At 55.2% G+C, this 23,978-nt stretch overlaps 2 protein-coding genes across 5 annotated transcripts in view; both read right to left on the reverse strand.

The window, feature by feature from the left end:
• PDCD5 (programmed cell death 5) overlaps window positions 1-23,978 on the reverse strand; it is a 483,454-nt gene that overhangs the window by 101,094 nt on the left and 358,382 nt on the right. The gene's annotated exons all lie outside the window — the stretch shown is intronic.
• Window positions 1-23,978, reverse strand: part of ATP9B (ATPase phospholipid transporting 9B (putative)) — a 112,661-nt gene that overhangs the window by 51,177 nt on the left and 37,506 nt on the right. For all 4 annotated transcript variants that reach the window (XM_061572142.1, XM_061572141.1, XM_061572140.1 and 1 more), the window contains 8 exons: window positions 23,170-23,221; window positions 9,152-9,246; window positions 8,363-8,443; window positions 7,198-7,273; window positions 6,618-6,694; window positions 6,201-6,361; window positions 5,420-5,562; window positions 4,061-4,173 (listed from right to left, as the gene is read on the reverse strand). In XM_061572142.1, the coding sequence (XP_061428126.1) occupies window positions 4,061-4,173; window positions 5,420-5,562; window positions 6,201-6,361; window positions 6,618-6,694; window positions 7,198-7,273; window positions 8,363-8,443; window positions 9,152-9,246; window positions 23,170-23,221 (798 nt within the window). The remainder of the gene's footprint in view (window positions 1-4,060; window positions 4,174-5,419; window positions 5,563-6,200; window positions 6,362-6,617; window positions 6,695-7,197; window positions 7,274-8,362; window positions 8,444-9,151; window positions 9,247-23,169; window positions 23,222-23,978) is intronic.

Genomic DNA, 23,978 nt, shown 5'->3' on the forward strand with positions numbered 1-23,978 from the left:
GGGCGCTCGGCGTGCGCGGGCGCCACTTAGCGGAGTTGCGCAGAAAAATGGGGGCAGCGCTTAGTTCATTTAAGCGCGCGGTGTAACGACAAGGCCGCCTAATTGGCTTTGATTATTTTGCTGAAAGTGCGCGCGGAAAGGCCGGAGTAATTTTGAACGCCGTGCCCTCGGTCACAGCCGGCTGTTACCGCTCCGTCACGGCCATCTTTTGCCCTTTAACCCATTCACCGGCGACGCGGTCGTACAACGTGGAGCGTGCGTGCGTTTTATTTACCGATTGGATTTCAAGCAAGCCACCTCACTGCCGACCCCGGACGAAGGAAGCTTTTCCCTCTTGTGGCTCCACGCACACAGAACGACAGCGGGTGGCCGATGGGGAAATGGCCCAGAGTGACACCGTATCCTCAAAGGGTCGATCTTACCACCACCTCTAGACTGCCATCTGTCTAGACGAGTGAGCAGTTTGCCGAGTACCAATCTCTGAAATGAGCCCATCGGCTGCAAAAGGCCACGCAAGACGTAAAAGAGAATGTACTCTGCAATGGATTTCAGTGCAGTCACCACTCGGGCTACAAGAGAGCTTGAGAAAGCCCGGCTCTAGGGGACGCTCCGTTGATTGGGAGGGACGAGCACGTGGATGTCAGTTCGCGAGCCTGCGCAGTCACACCGACAGGCGAGTGATTCACTGTGGACTGTGGGTGTGACGCCTTCTGGCTGCGGCTCCCACTCAGATCTCCTTACCGAGTGGGGCGCTCGCTGGCGATTCATCGACATGACGTGGATTTCAAACAGTGAGTACACTCGCGCATCGAACTGTGTGCGCGAGCATTGATTATTTCATTGGGGAGGCATTCATCCAGCGGTGGATTGATCACGGCTGGTAATGAGCCGGGCAACGGGATGGTGTCACACAACATGTGACGTCGTGGAATAGACTCCACGTGTTGTGACATCATCGGACGCTCACTATATATGGCAATTTTTTTTTACATCCCCTTTAATAAATTTGCCGGGTTACCAATCAAGTAAGACCCCCCTTAAGAACACACAACACAATAAAAGATGTAATTTCAATGAGACCAATGTGTACTGTGAAGAATCGCCATTGCCTGAAACGTCAACCTTAAACATTGTTTTCCTCTTAAGGCTGCACGCCGCACAGTGTTACCGGCGAATTCTGTTGCATTTTTGCATTATCAGTGGCATTTTGTCAGCGAGATATTATTCACACGGCTAACGATGCATTTGTTCCTGTTTCTCCGCTGCTAGCCCCAGACGACCGCTTCTGGCTGGAGGTGCGGTGACCGCTGGCGGTTTGGGTCCGGCTCTCCCTCGAGGCACCGAAGCGGCGCTCGTGTCACCGTCGGCTTCACCTCCGCGACGGTTTATGAGGGAACACAGCCGGACACGTTCAAATGTATCGATCTTCACGAGACTTCATTTCCACCTCCAAAAAAATGATCCGTGACTCTCCTAACAGCTTTTAAGTTAGGGGCGCTCGACAGGCAGAGCGGCAGGAACACGCGTGCACACACACGCTGGGATGGCCACAATAACCAACCCGGCAATTCTGGGCGATCCAAAAGGAGCACAACAACAAAAAAAAGAACAAAACCGCACGGCTCTCAAGAAAATAAAAAGCCACTATTTTACACATTACCGCTGCGCTCGCGATCAATGCGACTAACGATCAACTTTGGAAAGCTGTCACACCCAGCGCGCAGCGGTAATAAAATCCTCAGGCCGGGAGACAGGCGTGAGGAATACGTCGATACGCACGTGTGCCTGCCGGACGCTCGCGGATGATCGAGCGCGGGCGCCGCCGTGCGGACCTGCGGCGATCGATGTGCCGGGCCGGCGGCTCTTGCGGCGACACCGCCGGTGACTAAGCGGCGTCGGAGGCGCGCGGCAAACGCCCGCCAATTTGGGGCGCGTTAGGGAGGCGGAACGGGTTAAGGGGCTCTCACCGGGTGCCTCTGCGGGCCCCCCCGGGTAAGTGGCGGTGCCGCGATCGGGGGTCGGCCGGCCGGCATTGGTGGAAAAAAAATAAAAAGAAACCCGGGGATGAAAGCACTGCGCGCACGTCGATAGAAATAGAGTGAGCGCTGTGGCTATTACCAAGCGCTTGTCTAATAGACAGAGGTGCCTTACCGCCCCCCCAACCGCACCTCCCCAAGCCCCGGACCATTCGGCCCCCCGCAAATACTCATCAGCTGCTGGTGGACGAGTGAAGTTTGCTCCTAGCGGAGGTTATCGAACAACGCTTGGAGCCGCAACGACGAGCAAGCTCCAAATCGGAATCGTTTGCCGGGTGATGGACGCTCGCCAGGGGCGAGTGAGCGAGGGCGGTCGAGGGGACGCCTGCCGCGCGGCCCCTGGTCTCCGAACCGAGAGGTCGACACCGTTTCTCACGGTGATCCGGCGCCGTGAGATCATTCAAACTGCTCGGCAACCTCCCTCTCGGCACGTTTCGTTGAACCCTTTGCTAGCGCCGCACATGGCGGGCGCCATCTGCAACGCAGTCCTCTGTGGCTTCTTAACCTTTCTTTTGTTTCTCTCGTAAAAAAAGATGCCATTTGGATGGCCCACACTGAGCGTGTACCCATGGTAAGTGAAGAGAGCGCCCACAATATGCCTGTCCCTCACTGGAGGAGCACAGAGTTCCAACGGACAAGCACAGCGCACAGAACCGGCTGTGCCGGGACTGGGGGGCTACGCGGTGGATAGAAGGGGGCACTACAACACGGTCCACTGTAGAGCTCAACTTCCAGGCTGGCTCAGCTATGGAAAAGTTAAACGTCGACCAATTAAACGATGTCTGTGACAGATATTGTTTAATTGGTGTATCAATCATGGTTGACGATATTTTAAATAAAATAACGATAATGTAATAAGAACAGCAAGACATTGTGGGTAATGTTTACCGTAACAATACACTGCCTCTACACCTGTCACAAGCAGGAGGTCACCACAGTGCAGGTTTGTTATTTATTATTTTTATTATTACGCCTGTTCACCCAGGCAAGCCATACTGGGTCTCAAGATGAATTTCCGTGGCATCATGCTAAGCATTTGCAGTAGGGGGCAATGTTGCTGCTGCTGCTGCTGTGTGTAATCCCAATTGAGTAATTTACAAGTCAAATTTCAGCAATGGGATGTTTGGCCAGCAGCGTGTTTTTATTTTAGCTATGGGAGGAAACAGAGGAACCCGGAGGAAACCCCTGCAGAACAGTGGGAGAGGGAACGTGCGAACTCGACACAGTAAGGCGTAAATGTTGTGGGTTTACTCTCCAACACACTGGTGTGCTCAACGAGTAACGAATTGGCACGTTTTGTCCAAGTGACACACCTTGCCAATCGCCTGTCGGGTGGTGGCGGCTTTCGAGCCGTGGTGGCGAGATGTTAACTACCTCAACATGTTCTTCCCGTGGTTGCGTCGATTTTTCTCCGGGTCTTTTGGTTTTTCCCTCCACATTTAGAATCAACAAGTGTTTAGAGTCTTTGGCTGCTATAGATTTCTACGTGGTAAGCCTCTTCATTGGGCTATCATTAGTGGTAGCTACATAGCTCAGTGGGCCTTACCTGCAAAATAACAAATAGTTGAAGAAATACATTTGTTTCACGACACATTTATATTCACGTGCTCTAACCCAACCAAAAAACATTTTTTACAGAAAGGCGCCCGAGTCGGGAAATGGAACCCCGAGGGGGACGTTCTTGCTGCGGAGCCACGAGCCCAGCTACGAGCGTCGCGCCGCTGCGCCGCCGGCACCCTGAGCTGCGTGCCGACAGCCCCCCTGAGCTGCGTGCCGACAGCCCCCCCTGAGCTGCGTGCCGACAGCCCCCCCTGAGCTGCGTGCCGACAACCCCCCCTGAGCTGCGTGCCGACAACCCCCCCTGAGCTGCGTGCCGACATTACCCCCTGAGCTGCATGCCGACAGCCCCCCCTGAGCTGCGTGCCGACATTACCCCCTGAGCTGCATGCCGACAGCCCCCCCTGAGCTGCGTGCCGACAGCCCCCCGCGGGGCACCGGCTCTGAGCACGGTGCGACTCCCTCACCTGGGTGTAGGAGCTGAAGAGGTGGCTCTGGATCTCGTCCATCGAGTCGGTGCCGTACGAGACGGTGCCCAGGTGCAGGCGCTTGAACACCATCTCGTTCTGCGTCAGGGTCCCTGGGGAGGAAGCACGGGATTGTAATCAATGGGATTGTAATCAATGGGATTGTAATCATTAGGACTGTAATGGACGTCCTAAAAGTCTCGTTTCCATGGCGCCAGTGCTCCCCCGTGGCCGCACCGCCGCTACCACTGAAGTTGCTGCGAAATTCTCATAAAGGATGTTGAAGATGGCGCCGGTGACAGCACAAGCGAGTCGGAGCGGTGCTCCCAGAACACGGAGTTCTACAGGGTCTCGGTGGTGGTGCGGTTTTACTGAGCCGATCGCAGGGCCTGCGATATTTGTTGCAGGGTCACCACAACAATGAGATCAGCACCAAATGACCAAACATGGCTTGGGTGTCACGGCTTCTAATTAAACAGGGCCCAATAGAACCGCTGCTTCACCCGGCGTGTTTATCGGCTCCGGTCCCGACCTGCTCCCCCCCACCCCACGGCTGCACCGAGATCCCTGCTCAGTGAAGGTGTGCGGTGGGGAGTGGGGGCACGAGAGAGAGAGGGCAGCCGGGGTCAGACACTGGGGTAGGAAAGGGGACAGAAGAGAGAGGAGGGATCTGATTATGGATGGGCCAAGATGAGGCTACACAAACTAATTTTTATTTTACCAGGTAATGTCCACTGAGTGACGTGGCGCTTTCTTTTTAAGTGACCTGGCCACAAATTATAGCTCAATGAAGTGGCTTATCACGTGGAAATTATAACAGCAAAATAGTCTAAACGCATGTTTCTAAATGTGGAAAGAAAAAGGGAAAAACCGGAGGACCCAGAGAAAAATCCACACGATCACGGGGAGAACATGCCAACTCCAACTATACAGAGGTCGGTCAGGGTCGGGATCGAACCCACGACCTCCTGTATACCAGGCGAGGGAGTTAACATCTCGCCACCCAGGCTAATGTGTTCACGGGCACGTGATTAGAGAGGGGACGACAGCCATGGGTTAGGCCCAAACTAGAGCTCACGGCCATCTAAGTTGACCAGGTCCAACGTAATTACATCCAGACCAACACCGCCGTGGCTACAAAGTGCGAGCGCACACCGAGAGGGCTCATGCCCTCCGCAAGCCAAGTCGTTCGTTAGCCATAATCGCCTTAATAGGAATGGCTACGATGGATGGAACGAGCAGCAGGGAACCTAGAAAAGAATTGCAAGAAATAAGGCTTCCGGCTACAACAACAAAAAATCCCCGAGAAGGAAGGGGGGGGGAGGGGGGGAGGGAGGAGGAGAGGGGAGGGGCGCTGACCGGTCTTGTCGGTGAGCAGGTAGACGATGCGGCCCAGCTCCTCGGGAATGGTGCTGGTTCGCACCACGGTGCCGGGGATGTTGTCGTCGCGCATGATCATCCAGCCGTAGGCGGCCTTGCCCATGTCCAGGTTCACACGCAGGCTGCACGCACACAAACGCCCCTCCGATTAACACCGTTGGCTAAGTACGGTGCGAACGAATTGCAACATACACAGAGACAGACAAAGACCCCCCACAGACTGCCAAAACACTGTTGGGGTACAGTGCCGGTAGGGAGCACCTATTAAGGCTGGCACGGCACACGAGGTGGTGAATGGTCAACACCACGCCCGACCACCTTTGTCTCTCCAATGCTGATGTTTACACACCGCACCGGGTGCTCACTTGAGGATGAGTCTACCTAGGGGAGGCCCAGGATCAGTTCAGATGTTTGTCACCGATGCCGGCAGTAAGCGGGAATCGAACTCGGGTGGCCGGGTTTCTAGTGCAGTGCGCTGTCTGCTACGCTACTGCTCCGCACATGCGCAGGCACACAGACACGCACAGGCAGGGTCCAGTAGAGATGCACACAGGGGTACACATGGGAGTACACAGGAGGACACAGGCATGTAGAACCACACAAACACACACACAGACACACACAGGCATGTACAGAAACACACATGCATAGCAGTCGGGGTTCAGTGTGTGACACAAGGATGGGGCAGGTGTGAGTGTAAATAATACAGGGGTGGGTTAGGCGTGAGCGTAGTCAACACGGGTATGCGTTGGGTGGACACCTGATGGGGATGATGTAGGAGAAGAGCAGCACGAAGCGAGCGAGGTAGCGGTACCAGGGCCCGTCGAAGCCCTTGAGCGCCACCATGACCACGGAGAGCACGAGCACGGCGAGGAACAGCACCTTGGTGAGACGGTTCAGCTCCAGGTCGAGCAGCCCCACCTGCGGGGGAGGGGCAAGGGGAGGCGGTGGAGAGTGGTGAGCAGAGAGGGGTGAGCGGGGAGGGGTGAGCGGGGAGGGGTGAGCGGAGAGGGGTGAGCATCGAGGGGTGAGCGGAGGGGGGTGAGCGGAGAGGGGTGAGCGGAGAGGAGCGAGCGGAGAGTGGTGAGCTGAGAGGGGTGAGCGGAGAGTGGTGAGCTGAGAGTGGCGAGCGGGGAGTGGTGAGCGGGGAGGGGCGAGCGGTCCCGTGGGCCCTCACCTTGTTCTTGGGGTGCGAGGTGTTCATGACGCTGCGTGTCTCCTTGCCGGTGTAGATGACGACGCCCACCACCGTCCCTGCAGCCCGGGGCACACACGCGGCGATGCCTCTTTACTCTCTCGCACTCTCACTCTCGTCGTCGTTGTCATCATTATGCAATGCACGGCAAGTAGATCTATGTGCTGTGGAGAAGGGCCGATGCCCGAAACCTCGTCTATAATATATTTTACTTTTAAGCATTATTGTTATTGGCGAAGTTTTTAAACTGTTTGTTATTTGTGCTTGTGCATTATCAGGTGAGCACGATTATAGTGTTAAAGAGTTGGCGTGTGGTCCATATAGAACAAACAGATTGACCCTTGAAGGACATCAGGTGAAAATCGTGTCACTTTCCAGGCCAAACCACAGCGTGGCCTGTGGCTCTGCCGTTTGTAGAGTGATACGAAACAAAGTAAAACGCCTCGCTTCGTGCATTTCGGTGATCCGGACTCCCAGGGAGACGTCGGCAAACCCAAGGAGCCCGGCATGGGTACGCGGACGGTCACTAAACAGGCGCGAGCAGAGCGCCGCATCCACGCACCCGACGCCACGACGGTGCTGGCCCACAGCGTGTTCTCGATGCTCAGGCTCTCGGATATAGTGGGGTTCACGTCCTCCTGCACTCGCGCACACACAGCGGAGGCCGCGCGGGGGGCAAAATCCCGTGCTCATTCAGAGGCCGGCCATGTCGCGAGGTATCGGTGCGGCCGGTATGACACCGCCCCCGCCACCCTCTCTCGCCCCCACTCCCCATCCCCATTCCCCCCACCCAGCCGGATTTGTCTCCCCGGCGCTGGAATTGACCCCCCTAGAACAAGCACGAGAAATGCGGTGGTTTACTCCTCTGCGGTTTGATGGACGGTAACGATCGAGCGACAAGATTCGACTCGAGGACAAATTATCGCGTTTTAATTTTGGTGCACGAGGAGCGCATAGCAACACGGATGGCGGTGTGAACCTGCAAAAACGCCGTGGAGGTACAAAGACTTAATACACACGTACGGATTGTAGACGGTGACTGTAACATGCATTCAGCAATCAATGCACCAAGGGTATAATCGTTTCATTATAAATCTAAGAATCAGCGTCACGCCCCAACCGGTGACTTGTGTTCGGGGGGGGGGGGGGGGGTGACGTTGCCGAAGAGGCGGTGTGTTCGTCGTCGCTCGTTGCAGAGGTTCGCGGTTCGAATCCGGTGGGCCACCCGGGGCAAATACTGCGGTGTAATAACCGCCAACTACTCCAAGCCGTCCGCTTCGCAGCGGACGTTAAACATCCCGTGATGCAATCTGCATGAGTAGGCCGTTTATTTTGTGTCATTTGTTGTTGTAACGTTCTGCCCCAGTGCCCCTACTGGACATTTGTGAAAAAGTGCTTTATAGCTCATCGGATTCCTCATTCTGATTCTGTATGCCGGCGTCACAGTCCAAATTGAAAAAAAAGAAACGTACTCGAAAATTACTCAACGGGGATTACACACGCAGCAGCAATCATCGCTCGCCACTGGGAGACTAACGCCCACGAGCAGGCCGGGGTGCCGAGTCACACCGTGTCACACAAGGGACAGCTGCTGCTCGGAGCGCCGTCGCAAATGTTTTTGCGCTCCTAGACCGCCTCGGTGTAACGGAGGGCGGCGCTCCGTCAACAACCAATCGTTAGTTTTTTTTTTACGATAACGACTACGATCTTGGCGTCGCGGGACTCACCCGCGTGAAGGTCCCCGTGAAGCTGTGGATGTCCAGCTGAGGCTTCTCGGCGTACACGTGCGCGCTGATCGTCACCAAGTCCTGGATAGCAGCAGCGGCAGCGGCAAACGACGGCATCAGCAGCAGCGGCGCTGCGCAACACGGATTTACCGCGTCCCTCTGACACAAATGCCTCTGCACAATCCTCTACTCACGTCAGATGCTGAAGGAATATGGTAAGCGGTATATGTTTTCCATATCTTAAAGAAAAAAGTGTATTTCAATGCAAACTTAATCATTTATGCAGCAGTGTTCATGAATTTAACTTTGGAGCACCAGGGCTACACGTGTCCATAAGAATCGATATAAACTCGAAAACTTATAAAAGTAGTAATAATAATAGTTCTAAGCCCACCAGTGGACTATTCTGTGCCAAGGGAGCGCCAATTCTCACTGCAGGTTCTCTCCGTTGCTTCACATTAAGAGGCATAACAGCTGAAGGAATGCCCACGGGAGCTCGGGCAGCATTCAACGGCCACGAACCCGCATGGGGAGCGCGAGCCCATCCCAGCGGAGGAGACGACACGGGGAAAGGGAAGTTCAACTCGACCAGCGGCGGGCCACGGCCAAGCGAACGAAATTGCGTTTGTTAGGACGGGAGGACGGGGTCGGCTCAGCCCCGAGCGTGTCCGGTGGGAAGGGCGGCACGGAGCGTGAGCATGTGCTGGCGATCGGCAGGACGTGCGGGGGAGTGGATAGATGGGGGTTGGGGGTGGTTGGGGGGGGTGAAAACTCGCAGGACGGGCCTACCGCCACTGCTGGGAGGCGCTGCGTGCACGTCACGCCCAGCTTCAGCTTCCAGTCCGTCTCCCCGTCCAGCTGATCCGTGCGGATGAAGCAAGACCCTGCCAGCATCACGGAGGCACGAGTCAGCCACTCTATCATCCCACTGCGCTCAAAGTTTTGCACCGAGATAAACTCATTGATTCGATTGTGCAGCGGTGCTCGGGATTTGCGCGCTCGCCCTGACAGTGCGAGGCAATCACCAAGGAAGGCGCTGCCGAGTTTCCCAGACGTAGTCTGGGGTAGTTTGACAGTAGGGGGGTCCGTGTTGCTGTGTGTCATCTCAATTCAGTTATCTTCACTGTCGTGTTTTTTTTAATTGGAAGATGTGGACCGTGAGGCCCGCCGCACAATGGCCTACTCTTTTCGAAAGACGTCAGGAGATGCCTAACGTCCACTGTGAAGCATTCAACAGTTAATACACAAATAAAAACAGGATGGCCGGCCGGATGACAACCACGAATTTATTAAATCACCACGATATCACCGCTTCAGGAGCCTCTTAGTCAAAGGAGAAATGGGTTTAACCACACAATGAAAGCAGAAAGTTCCAAACAGGATAAATAAAACAAGCACACGTGTACATGTTCAAATAAAGAAAATAATTAAAAGTAACGTGAGAACTGTGCCTCAGGTTCAATGTTGCTCAGATGGAATCAGCACATTATAGTATTGCTACCAACACCGCGGCAATACCAACAGTTTTTTCTCCGCACCTCTGATTAGCACGGTTGGATACGTACGATGCGAAAGAAGTTCAACATACACGCACATACGTACGTACAACGGTTGTTAAACTATTTAAAAATGAAACTATTTTTTATTTTACCAGGTAAGGCCCACTGAGCTACGTAGCTCTTTTTCAGAAGCGACCCGGCCACAAATGATAGCCCAATGAAACGGCTTAACATGTGCAGATTTATAGCAGCCAGATGCTCTAAACGCACGTTTCTAAATGTGGAGGGAAAAACCGGAGGACCCGGAGAAAAATCCACGCGACCACGGGGGGAACACGCAAACTCAAATATACAGCGGCAGGCGTCAGGGTTGGCATCGAACCCACGACCTCCTTCATACCAGGCGAGGTAGTCAACATCCTGCTACCTTCCGCACTCCACACTGTGGCACGACCCATTGCGTAGGAACCGTCGCGGCTCTAGGCACCGCGGGCGAGTGCACGGGTCCGCGAGTGGCCCTGGGCTCGCCCCGCGGCTATTCCGTGGTGTCCCCACAAGGGCCCTGGGTGCGAGGTTTGTTCCCGAGCGGCTGCGATGCGGGCACAGCCCCCAGGGGGTCGTGCGAGCCACGGTCCACGCCGCGTCTCACGGCCGAGTCACGATTCAAGCACCGAGAGTCTTCTGCAGCTCGAGTTTTAGCGCGGCATCTCTTTGTCAGCGCAGGTCTACCATCAACAACACTGTGCAGGACTATGTCATGAAATCCAACACAGCAATCAATGCTGGCACCCCTGGTACCAGATCTCGGCACAAATCAATCTCTGCCACCCGAACACAGATGCCAATTCCTGCATTGTTCTGGTCAGACCCGGGACAGGTGGCAAACCCGACTCGCAATCCAATAACCACTGTGGACTTCTCACACCGTGGTAATAATCTTATTCAGCCTGAGTGAAGAGACGAGTTAACAGCCTGATGGGGATTTCAACTTCACTATGACCCGGAAGTTCAAATGATTGAAGAACTTACCAAAGATGCACGCCAGGCTGTCACGGGGGGCTGCTACGCGGCTACGCTGTGGCCAGCAGACGGCAGTGCAGTAAAATACATCGTTGAAGCGTCCCGTAGTCTATTGTTGAACCACGTCTAGGCTCTCCTCCACCTTCACCAACTCACACTGACCCCGGCGTGGTGAAGTATGGTCAAATTACCCCCAGCACGGAGCGGGGAGCTACCATCCAGCAGTGGGCTGACAACAGCACTGCACGTGCACAGGCACGGGGAAAATGATTCAGGAGAATCGAGCTGGGGCTCTTGGGTGCCGCGATGGCGAGGAGATGTTAACTACCTCGCCTGGTATGCAGGAGGTCGTGGGTTCAATCCCGACCCTGACGCCTGCTGTCTATGTAGAGTTTGCATGTCTCTCTCCCTCCATGGTCACGTGGATTTTTCTCCCGGTCCTCCAGTATTTTCCCTCCACATTTAGAATCGACGCGCATTTGGAATATTTGGCTGCTATACATTGCCACGTGATAAGCCACTTCGTTGAGCCATCATTTGGGGCCAGGTCGCTTGTGAAAAAGAGCTGCAGAGCTCAGTGGGCCTTGCCTGGTCAAATGAGAATAGTTTAGTTTCACAGTGGTGCCGGACGCACGAAGCAGGCTTCTGGCTATGGTTGCGACGGCGACGGCGCGAGAGCAGAAGGAGGAGGCGTCATCATCGCGGTCCCGAGACGGGGCGCGCGGTAGCTCACAGGTGGCGCAGGGAGGGGGCGTGACGAGGTTCGGGGCGGCGGGGGGAGAAGGATGCAAGGGCACCCGCGCCAACAGGGCCTGTCGCCGCCGTCTAGCCACGGGCTTACGCGTCTCGACGCCTTTCTCGGCAAGCCGCGAGTGGAACAGGCGGTGTTCACGGAAGGTGGTCGAGACATGGGGACTTCTGCCGGGGCTTCAAATGACTTCATGTTCGTGCAGCTGCTCAAGAGTCTCATGCCCCCCCCCCCCCCACTTGCAGACTTGCTCCCACTCAGAGTACCCCCCCCCTCACCTCGCTGTTAAATTCGAGCCACGGCCCACAAGGACGATGCTCTGCGCACAATGCCGAAGCGTGCTCTCCGCTCAAAGCGGAACGTTAAAGACCCTGCTACAACGTGACTCGACCCTGGCGGAGAGCTGCCGTTACCCTGGCTCGCTCCAAGGCAGAACAGAAAAAACGTGGATTCCACATGTTCTGTCTGTGAGGGATAGCGCGTTTCCCACTTGCATGTGTAGATTTTCTCCGATTGCGTCCGTTTTACTCACACAAGTCAACATTAATTCATCTGTCGATAACACCTTCGTATATAGAGGAACGCAGACCTTGAGCTGAACACATGGCTGCCTTCCGGCTTGTCTCTGGCCCCCCGAGTTCTTCTCTCTCTTTGACAGCGAGCGAATACTGAGGTGCGGTGGCTCGCTACGAGTTGAAATTATTATTATCATCTTATCTTCACGTAATTTATATAGCGCCTCAACCTAGGTGCTTTACGGAGAATTACGAACGGCACATATGAATGTAAGGATAGATATGAGGTGAATAAAACAGATGAGAGGAAGCGATGGGGCAAATCTGCGATGCGTGAATTAGGTGAAAGCGAAACTGACGGCTATGAAAGATGATGAACGGATTTGAAGGATGGGGAATGAGTGATAGCCACATTAACAACATCGGGGTCAATGTGTGTTCGGGTCACAGCTCCGTCCGAAACGTCAACAACCAAGAGCAGTAAACGGCGTGCCGCTCCTTGGGTCGGCGGCGTCTGCAGCGGCGCAGCGCGTGGGGAAGGTGACGACACCGAGGCTGACTTCACCGCACCTCCGATTATCACGGTTGGTCTTCTTGGTTCTTTCGGTAAAGTCACGTAATAAAAATAAAACATAATAAAACAATTGTTTTATTATGTTTTATTTTTATTATTTTATTACTTCCCTTCTACGTGACTTTACCGAAAGAACCAAGAAGATGAATCCCTGCAGTCACGAAAGCTTTAAATCGAAATTCATCACGGTTGGCTACGCGCGATGCGAAAGGCGTTCAACATCCATACATCCACAGGCCCCCGCTCTCGTGCGCTACACCTCGTCCAGTGCGGCGCGTGTCAGTCGGCTGATACGCTCCGACCGCTTTATCTCTCGGAGCTGGGCTACGTCCAACGTAACGGTAAAACCTCGTCTACAGCAAGGCCCCCCGAGGTGCAAGTAAAATATTAACGGTGCCAAAATGTATATTGGAGGGAAAAAAACCCTCAAAAGCACATTGCTCCAATTCCACACACTCCATTCGCTGAACCATCATAACGTGCAATCTGTCTGACACGCAATTCAAACAAAATTAATCCTGGCCTCGCAGCGCAGTGAGTTCACTTGGCAGAGGCGCGTGACTCTTCAAGCAACAGGTTCCCATTGTGCGCTCAAAGATTTATTTTGTTTTTGCTTTGCATTTTTAAAGAAGCAGATGAATGGGAGAGATGGGGGCGTGCGGCCCCGGTGTTGGGTTCAGCCGCAGGGGTCCCGCTGGGTCAGGCGCCCCCCCCCCCCACCACCACCTTGCAGGGGGCAACATTTAGAGTGCCGCAGCTCTTGATCAACGGCGACGTTACGGCACGTGCGTTTCATAACGCGCCACTGCAACAGGCACCGCGTAATCGCATCCGGTGAGCGCGTTTGCCAGCGCGGCATCGTTGCGATGCGGAGCGCGCCATCAGAGGGCCGAGCCAGCACCAGGGGGTCAACTGGGTTCGCATCCAGGTAACGGCGCAAAGTAACACCGGGTTCTCAGGGGGAAGGGGGTTTTGACAGGCTCGGCCCGGTTACCAGTGACCGCACAAAGTCCTAAATCTGACACCGCACCGTCCCCGGAACGCGGCTCCCGGTGTTTCGAGGGCCCCGCTGTTGAGGCTGCGGCGAGGCAGGCTGTGGCCTCGGTCACTCCTGGCAGCTCGCAGGGAGAGCGAGACACTTCTAGTGCCGATTGGTTACCGTGCTCAACTCCACGGTAAAGTGTCAAATCCCACATTACCGTGGCAGGGCTCAGTATCGTCAAATGAACATTCGCTCCTCTCGAGGAAAGTTTTGCTTCTCCTCTGCCCGCCGTGGCAATTGCCCCGTTTGTAAGACGCACGTCAGCCTCGTCACTGTCGAGTTTGAGACAGCGGTGAAGGTGTCACGCGTCCCGATACTCGATCTTGACACTCCATCAGGTTTCTCTGGGCAATCAAATAAATAAATCATTGTTACTCGTGTTGGCGTTGCGTGCCGTGCCAGACGGCCAAATCGAGACCTGGGCTAGAGTCGCGAGCTCGAGGCAGACACAGATGGAAGGTAATCTCTGCACGAGTATTGCTCTCCTTTGGAATTACAGCGGCAGTGTTAATAATAATCATCAGTTTCATCCTCGAGTCAATCCAGTGCTAGGTGAGAGGCCTGCCCGGGCCACCTCAGTCACGGGGGTTGTTTAACCATATTTCACCACGTTGGTGAACGCGGCTTCGTGAAGGGGGGCCATGACCGGTCCAGCTATCACTCACCACTGATGTTAGCCGTCGCCAGGAATACAACTCAGGACTCGGATTTCACAGTGCGGTGCGCTAACCACTACGCCACCGCATACCCCCACACACGATGGCACCGTGTTCAGGAGAACGGTACCGCGTACTGCGGAGGTGCTAGTGGCACGTGAGCGTGTGCGGCCTGATCGTCGTGTGCAGGGTCTGGGGCGCTCTTTAGAAGGCCCGGCGACTATGTGCTTTCGGAAAGAAGCTCAAGTTCAGATTCACAGCCGCGTGCGGAGAGCCGTATGCGGCTCTCGCTCGCAGTCAATTTCGCACGAAGCTGCGATCCGTTCGTAAACACCTCAGCTCACGGTCATGGTGCACGGGTCCCAGACTGGGTATTTCACCGGTTGGTACCACCTGAGTCGTGAAGTAACTTCAGTGGTCATAGTTTCTATACGTGGCCAACTGCAGCGAATTCTGTGACGAGGAGCACGGAGCCCGGGGTGCAGGAGGCAGCGGAAGGGATGACGGCATGGGGGGGGGTCTCGGGCACCGCACGATGCTCGTACGTTGCGACGGAACGATCTTATCGTCTCCAATCGTATTCGATTACTGTTCTTAGATAACAAAGCAACCTAGGTCGACCTAGGTTGCTTTGTGATATTTACTGAGGTACAATTCAAAGCCTGTGGCACAAGCCGCTCGGTGCAACGATTTCCTCAAGCTTGTCTCCAAAGCAGAAATAACCGAGTTGGCACGGGCACCGCCACCGCAGTGAAAAACACAGACGAGAAATGGGACGTTCACCCGAGCGGGTTGACACGTGCACGGCCACGGGGCGGAGCGTCTCCACGTAAACACCGCGACGGACATCGGGCGCCACGGGAGCGCGAGAGCCGTTAAACAGGAGGGCGCCCCATGCTCGTCGCGCCGCGTGAGATCGATGAGCCTGATGGCATCTTACATGCGGTTATTGTCAAGAACGCCAGCGTGAATTCTCCGAGCCGCGTCTTCAAACCCGGGGGGGGGGTCAAGACGAATGACCTCGTATTGACGTCCGGATGAAAGAAAAAAACGATGAAGAACGACCGCTTCATAATGGCCATATTTTACAATTCAATTACGCCACTTATAACGAAACGCCGATTGAAGGTGCGGGAACCGCGCGCGCGAGAGAGGCGGTGGGGGGGAGAAGGGGACGTGGTGGGGGGGGGGGGCACCGCAGCAGCTGAAGAGATCGCGAGACAGAAAGAGAAAGAAAAAAAATCGGCCCTCGAACGGAGGCCTCATTACACGAGATATTGCGTTACGCGCGCTGTCATTCCAGCCGTGGGCACCGTCAATGTCAGCCGCCCGCGCTCTATGACAATCAGACTTGCATACGAAGTAACGCGATCGTGCCGACGCGCTCTCCGCGACGCTCCCCACTTCTCGTACTGAAAGGCGCACCCGGCTGTTATCGGCACGAGAGATGACAATCTGACGAGCGTAGTCTGAGAGGATGGGCCGCCTTTGTGCCCCGCGCGACACACAATACTGGCACCGGTGTCTCAACCGAGGGTGGGGGGTGCAGGGGGGTGAAGGGGGGGGGAGGGGGGCTTCAGGTTTTTTTCAGCCGGCTCAAAGTTGGTGGGGGGGCCGTGGGGCGAGGGCTGGCGGAGGGCGGAGAGGGGACTCTGGCGGGCGGCCGGGGATGATACCGGGTTAAATGAATTGCCGCGGCGCGGCGGCGATATGACACGAAGGCCGGCGGCCAGCGCATCCATCAGTGAGCGGCGCTTTTGTGCTCGCGGGCGCGTTTCGCGAGACAGCGCGCGCCGCGGCGACGTCACCGAGGCTCATCAATCGTTACAGTAATTTCGGCCGCTCGAGTGACACACAAAAGTGGCGAGAGACGCGGCGGCGCCTTTTGTGAGTCGGCCATAATAAATGTGCGAGCGTTGCGGCGTCTGGGCCGCGGCCCCGATGCTGCCGGCGCGAGCGTGGTGGCCTCTTGCCGCGACGCCGCCGGCCGGCGCGCGCATGGCAACGCACACGCGGACCGACGCGCGCTCGCAAACGTCTCTTCCCGTCTTCCCTGCGCCTCGTGTCGCCGTGTCGTTGGCAATGATTCAGGAGTGTCGAGCCCCGACTGGGATCTGAAATCTCAACTCTCCGACCGTGAACTGGGGGATGTTGGGTGCCACGGTGGCGAGATGTTAACTACCACCCACGGTATACAGGAGGTCGTGGCTTGGATCCCGACCCTCTACCCCTGTTGTATATTTGTAGTTTGCGGTGTCTCTCTCCCCGTGGTTGCGTGGATATTTCTCCGAGACCTCCGGTTTTTCCCTCCACATTCAGAAATAGGCATTTAGAGCATTTGGCTGCCATCAATTTCCACACAATAAGCCACTTAAATGGGCTATCATTTGTGGCCTGGTCGCTCAGTGGGCCTTACCAGGTAAAATAGTTAGCTCGTTAATTCATGGTTAGTTGGTTATAATCCGGTGCTCACGGTTGTAGACGTCTCCTCGAGATGAACAATCGCGCAAAAATGCTTGCGCCGCCGGCAATTGTATTCCGCTTGTCACAATTCAGCTTGCCGTGATAACACCGCCTCGTAGTACAAACGACGAGTGCTCCGGTTACGATTCAAATTCCAATAAGAAGTTTATTTTTTTCCCGAGTGAAGCTGGTTGAACCCAGGAGTTCAAGGGCTAACTCTGTCCATCACCCTCATGTGGTTGATACGTACCTCTTTGTTGGAAGTCTGTTGTGATAATCATAGAGAAAAAAAACTAGCCTTTGCCATGATAATATGGAATTTTCATCGATGTCTCAAGGCGACCAACAGAGATGAGGCACTGCCCTGCAGCTCATTTGAACAGGAAGACTCTCAGAGGGATGCGATTTCTAATTTTGCAAAGCAGATTAGGGTGATCGCAAAAATGTAAAGACAAGTGCAGTATTTTACACGTATACCGTATAAAGCATTGTTCAATGATGGAGCCGAGGCTGGGCACACAGTGGCCCACCCCTGTGAATGGTGTCACAGGCTCTTGAGCGTGTACTGCTCGACAGCAGATGGGCGCTCGGGTAACTCTCCCTACGCACGTGGCCAGGACGTCGCTGGAGGGTCCTAACAGCGTGACGTCGGTGAACCCCACTGCATGTGAGCTGGTGAACCTCACTGCCGCGTGAGCTGGTGAACCTCACTGCTGTGTGAGCTGGTGAACCTCACTGCCGTGTGAGCTGGTGAACCTCACTGCCGTGTGAGCTGGTGAACCTCACTGCCGCGTGAGCTGGTGAACCTCACTGCTGTGTGAGCTGGTGAACCTCACTGCTGTGTGAGCTGGTGAACCTCACTGCCGTGTGAGCTGGTGAACCTCACTGCCGCGTGAGCTGGTGAACCTCACTGTCGAGTGAGCTGGTGAACCCCACTGCCGTGTGAGCTGGTGAACCTCACTGCCGTGTGAGCTGGTGAACCCCACTGCCGTGTGAGCTGGTGAACCTCACTGCATGTGAGCTGGTGAACCCCACTGCCGTGTGAGCTGGTGAACCCCACTGCATGTGAGCTGGTGAACCTCACTGCATGTGAGCTGGTGAACCTCACTGCCGTGTGAGCTGGTGAACCCCACTGCCGTGTGAGCTGGTGAACCCCACTGCCGTGTGAGCTGGTGAACCTCACTGCATGTGAGCTGGTGAACCTCACTGTCGAGTGAGCTGGTGAACCCCACTGTCGAGTGAGCTGGTGAACCTCACTGCCGTGTGAGCTGGTGAACCTCACTGTCGAGTGAGCTGGTGAACCCCACTGCCGTGTGAGCTGGTGAACCTCACTGCCGTGTGAGCTGGTGAACCCCACTGCATGTGAGCTGGTGAACCTCACTGCATGTGAGCTGGTGAACCCCACTGTCGAGTGAGCTGGTGAACCTCACTGCTGTGTGAGCTGGTGAACCTCACTACCGTGTGAGCTGGTGAACCTCACTGCCGTGTGAGCTGGTGAACCTCACTGCTGTGTGAGCTGGTGAACCTCACTGCCGTGTGAGCTGGTGAACCTCACTGCCGTGTGAGCTGGTGAACCTCACTACCATGTGAGCTGGTGAACCTCACTACCGTGTGAGCTGGTGAACCTCACTACCGCGTGAGCTGGTGAACCTCACTACCGTGTGAGCTGGTGAACCTCACTGCTGTGTGAGCTGGTGAACCTCACTGCCGTGTGAGCTGGTGAACCTCACTGCCGTGTGAGCTGGTGAACCTCACTACCGTGTGAGCTGGTGAACCTCACTGCCGTGTGAGCTGGTGAACCTCACTGCTGTGTGAGCTGGTGAACCTCACTGCCGTGTGAGCTGGTGAACCTCACTGCCGTGTGAGCTGGTGAACCTCACTACCGTGTGAGCTGGTGAACCTCACTACCGTGTGAGCTGGTGAACCTCACTACCGCGTGAGCTGGTGAACCTCACTACCGCGTGAGCTGGTGAACCTCACTGCCGTGTGAGCTGGTGAACCCCACTGCCGCGTGAGCTGGTGAACCTCACTGCCGTGTGAGCTGGTGAACCCCACTGCCACGCGAGCTGGTGAACCCCACTGCCGTGTGAGCTGGTGAACCCCACTGCCGTGTGAGCTGGTGAACCCCACTGCCGTGTGAGCTGGTGAACCCCACTGCCGTGTGAGCTGGTGAACCTCACTGGCATGTGAGCTGGTGAACCTCACTGGCACGTGAGCTGGTGAACTCCACTGCCGTGTGAGCTGGTGAACCTCACTACCGAGTGAGCTGGTGAACCCCACTGCCGTGTGAGCTGGTGAACCTCACTGCCGTGTGAGCTGGTGAACCCCACTGCCGTGTGAGCTGGTGAACCTCACTGGCATGTGAGCTGGTGAACCTCACTGGCACGTGAGCTGGTGAACTCCACTGCCGTGTGAGCTGGTGAACCTCACTACCGAGTGAGCTGGTGAACCCCACTGCCGTGTGAGCTGGTGAACCTCACTGCCGTGTGAGCTGGTGAACCCCACTGCCGAGTGAGCTGGTGAACCTCACTGGCACGCGAGTGCCGGCACTCCCAGCCGCCCAGACTTCAGGAATCGTCTGCTCTTCTTCTGCAAACCCCCCCCCACCCCCCGGCAGACTGCCCCCCAAGTAAAGTAACGTTCGCCGGCGGCCGCACGTTAACAGCGAAAGACGCGACTCTGGTAAGTAGATTAGGATTTTGCCAGAAAGAATAAAGAGGCTTTCTGCTTAATTAAATTTGCATTAACAAGGCTGTGGGGCCCAGCCGCCGAACGAACGGAGGCCGCACGTCCCAGTGTAATTCCATAATTAAAGGCCCTTCGTGTACGATATTGTTCACTTGAAAACAAATCAATATCCGAGTGTCTGGATGCCAGCAAACGGCAGAAAAAAGTCAAACTTCTACATTTCACACCGGCATTAATTTTTCATCAGAGTAGCCATTACATAAGATTAATACCGTGAAAGTGTATCTGAGTTATTAAATTGTAAAGTGCACCGCTATCCGATTGCACAGCGCGGGGGCCGCGCCGCGTTTCACTCAGTCGCCGCGCTCGAGGAGCGTTGAGTTTATTAGCGGAGCAGGAACAAGCGATTAGCGGCACAGCGCACGCCCACGTGGGCACGCGCAGCCTGCCAGCACCGGCGCTCGCCACGCGCTCCTTCTCCACTCTGCCTCCGTCCCTCGCCGACTCGGCGCGAGCTGGCCGAAGCGTTTCCCAGCCGCCCTCTTGCTTCCATAGCTTCCCCCGGCACCCTCTCCTTGCTTCACGACTCCCAGATTCGCTTCTGGGCAGGAAGCACGCGGTCTCCCGCTTTGCTGCCTGCGGCCATGCGATTCGATTTCTCGCACCGCTCCACGTGGCCTGGTTTTGCGTAACGAGCCCTCCACTGCTCCCGTGCACGGCTGCTTGCTGCGCGGGGCGGCTTGCCATTCACTGTGCTGCAGCCGTGCGTGGCGCACAATAGTTCATGACACTGTGCGCAGGAGGGAAACACCTTTTGGCTCTAAATAGAGGTGGCGTGCACCTTAACGTTTTGTCAGGCATTAACGCTTATTCTTACACTGGACTCGCGTGAAACGATGAAGCCCTGCTGCTTGCAACTTCGCCTCTCCTGTCCGACTACTCGGCCTCAAGGTGTGCAGTGTGAACGCTCCGTGCGGAATACCCGGCGCTACATTTTGCTTTCAGAACAAGGATGGGGTGACTGTGCATCACGTCCAGGTGACTGGTTGCAGCGGGAAGACAAAGGCAGCCGGCCACGGTGCTGGCTGCAGCACCAGACCTCCTCATCTCATTGAGCGCATAACCGGGTGCAATTACAAAAATGGATGCTATACAGTAAAACCTGGTTATTTCGGTATTTGATCATTCGTAATTGTGAATAATTCGGCACGGCTACGCTTTCGGTATACAGACTATATTAGTAATTCGCCATGAGCCGAATTGCCGCACCAAATGGTACAATTTCGGCATGCACGTGGAGCGACGCCACGCACCACGACCAAAACAACGACTCAGTCTGGTGGCGGCGAGCGTGGTGAGCGTGGAGAGTGTGGTGAGCGTGGCAAGAGTGATGAGCGTGGTGAGCGTGGCGAGAGTGGTGAGCGTTCGTGCAGACCCGTCGCTTTGGACTTCACCTTGTTGATGCACTCTGTGGAAGCCAACCCTCTCAGAAATGTCGTCTACACCTACATCAACAAGTAATAGAAAGGGACTGAAGTAGAAATGCCTTAGTCTGCGAGCCAAATCCACACTTTTGGATAGAATTGATGCAGGTGTGTCAATGCGTATGGTGTGTGCAGAGTTTGGAAAAAAAATTTAGATTTTTTTTATTGGGGCAGGAGGCAATGGGGAGTACCATTTTACATAATTCGGAATATTGGGTAATTTGGCAAGACCTGAGTCCCATATGTGTCGAATTAACAAGGGTTTACTGCATTTCAGCTGTATGAACTTTTTTGACCAATTCAAGGAGCTTGTTGTTGAGTGCACAAGACATTGCACGGCTCGCTCCGGAGTGTGTTGCTACACAGCGAGCACCTCAACTGAGACAACAGCGCAAGGAAGCACAATCGCTCCTCTGAGAGACACCGACACCACACAGTGCATCATGGGAAACGGGCAACCGCCAAGGCGCACTCTCGCTCAAGGTAAAGTGCTCGAGATCCGAATGTGTTTGGCGCGTCATTCGTGCTCTCGCCGCTCAGGAAGCTGGGAGCCGTGGACAAGCGTCACTCGCCACTGCCCTATTCCGCACACAGTGCAGTCCATCTCTCATGTGTCAATCGCGAGAGAGACACACACACGCAAACATACGTCTTTGTGTCAAAGTGCGGTAGTGTGGGGAGCGGTAGTGTAGAGGTTAGCGCACTGCACTTGGAGCCTGGAGACACGAGTTTGATTCCTGCTCATGGCCACCACCAGCGACAATTATCTGAACCCGTCGTGTGCCTCACCTAGGTCGACTCAGCCTCAAATGAGTACTTCGTGCATTGTGTAAACACCGCCACTGGGGAGACAAAGGCGGTTAGGCATGGTGCTGGCCACCCACCCCCCTTGTGTGCCATGCTGGCCTTCATAGGTGCTCGCTAAAAGCACTTGCACCTACAATAGATTTCAGCTATAGGGGGGGTCTTTGTTGTTATCAAAGTACACCTAGCATGGCACAAGCACCGTAGTGACATCACCGCCACGTAGCGGTGAACGGCTGCTGTTGTTATGTACATGAGACCAGAATGAACTCTAAGTGGGAGAATTAAACAACCACGGTCATTACGGAACCTGGTGAGGCGCGGTCATCGGCAAAGCGACGTCGGGAGTTACACAACTAATGTATGAATGTTGAGTTTCTTTTGCACCGTAACGAGCCATGCTACAATGAACGCACTGATCGGAAACAGTTTTGTCATTATCAGACGAATGTAGAGTAAACGCCGAGAACTGGCCACGCCAATAATCTAAACGCTCGCAAGCGTCGGCTGTGGACCCCCGCTTGCCCTAAACGAGCGTGGAAACGAGTGAATAAGTGATGGGACGTAGAGCCGGGACACCGCGCATGGCTGGGGTCTACGCGCCAACACCGAGCCCCGCGCCGGGCGCGGGGTCAGGCCATGCCGCCGCCACCGGCTGGAATTACGGCGTGACGGCCGTGCCCCTAGGGTGCCCACGGGCCCACCGGCGGAGGAACCTACACGCTCCCGCCGGGCCCGGCCGGGCCACCGATAGCAGTGGCAGGCGCCGCCCTTTCCTCTCCGCAGATGAACCGGCGGCGTGTCGCGAGTTACGTAACGAGCGTGAGCGACGGCGGGAACGATGTTCACTCACGAGGGTCGAGGAAGCGGCGCGTGCGCAGGTCGGTCTTAGAACGACGGAGAGCGAGCGAGACGGAGACGCAATTCGGCGTCGAGCAACGAGCGGGCTTCAAACAAGAAGCGCCCAACAAATACCCGATCGGTGAACCCACCGCCAGCTCTCAGACGCAGCGATCGATTGGCTCAATCAATCGCTGTTCAATCTCTGACAGTACAGCCGAAAGAGTGAAACAGCGAGTTTAAGATATAATTGAACGATTGTTCGTCAGTGCAATGAATTGCGCGCAGGGATTCCACAACTTTTCACAAAACTTTCTCTGCCCAATATGTTTGGAGATTCACCCTGTGGTGAATCGGCACCATCAACCTTACGTTTAACCAGTTTATACATGGATTGGTAGTTTGCATTTCGAGACGTGGCCAACAAAGAAAGATGGGGTGCTAAAATGTTTAACGGTAACAAACATCGCTTACCCGATTTCTCTGAAGTCCTCAAGAAGATCATGTCTGCCGGAACACGCTGATTCTAAACGGGAAAGGCAAAACCACGGAACAACGTGAGGCCTTGTGCTCGTCGCTGCCGGGACGATGCGCACAGCGGAACCCAATCGGGCGTGCCGAGCACAGCGGCCTCAGCGCCAGCGGGCTGCGACATCTCGGTGGGTGAACGCGTGAATCATCGACCCCGTGTGTGCTGTGCCTGAGCTGGTAGTGGAAATTCCACATTTCCATGTTGGGACCACATCTGAATAATTTAGCTCATTTGATATCCGCGCCAGTCTTGTGGCGCAATGTGACCGTCACACGAAGGCGCCACGCAGCCGCTTCACGGCAGGGGGCGATGTTGCTGTGCGTAACCCCAATTGAGACATTTTGGTAAAATTTTCTAATTTGGACCGTGCCGCGGGCACACAATGGCCTCGTCATTGTGAATTACATCGTGGGATCTCTAAAGTAAACTGTGAAGCAGACGGCGCGTAGGATTTAACGGTTAACACACCCGCAGTATCAACCAGGGAGGCCTGCCAGGTTCGGACCACGAACCTCTGCAAACAAGCGGCATCCGCGACTGAACACCCACTACTGCCGAACTCCCACGTGAAACTTTGCCAGATCGTGACGACGACGATGATGATGACGATAGAGATAATCTTAACCGTGCTTCATGTCTGCAGCTGTAGAGCGTAAAATATAGCGCAACTGCAGCGGCATTTGTAAAAGTATTTAGAAAACCACGGTGTGGAAAGTACTTGGGAAGCACACTTTGTTGTGTGTGAACTTCA

This window comes from Lethenteron reissneri, chromosome 49 (genome assembly GCF_015708825.2).
Source record: "Lethenteron reissneri isolate LAM-NWPU_2019-01 chromosome 49, ASM1570882v1, whole genome shotgun sequence".
Taxonomy (NCBI): domain Eukaryota; kingdom Metazoa; phylum Chordata; class Hyperoartia; order Petromyzontiformes; family Petromyzontidae; genus Lethenteron; species Lethenteron reissneri.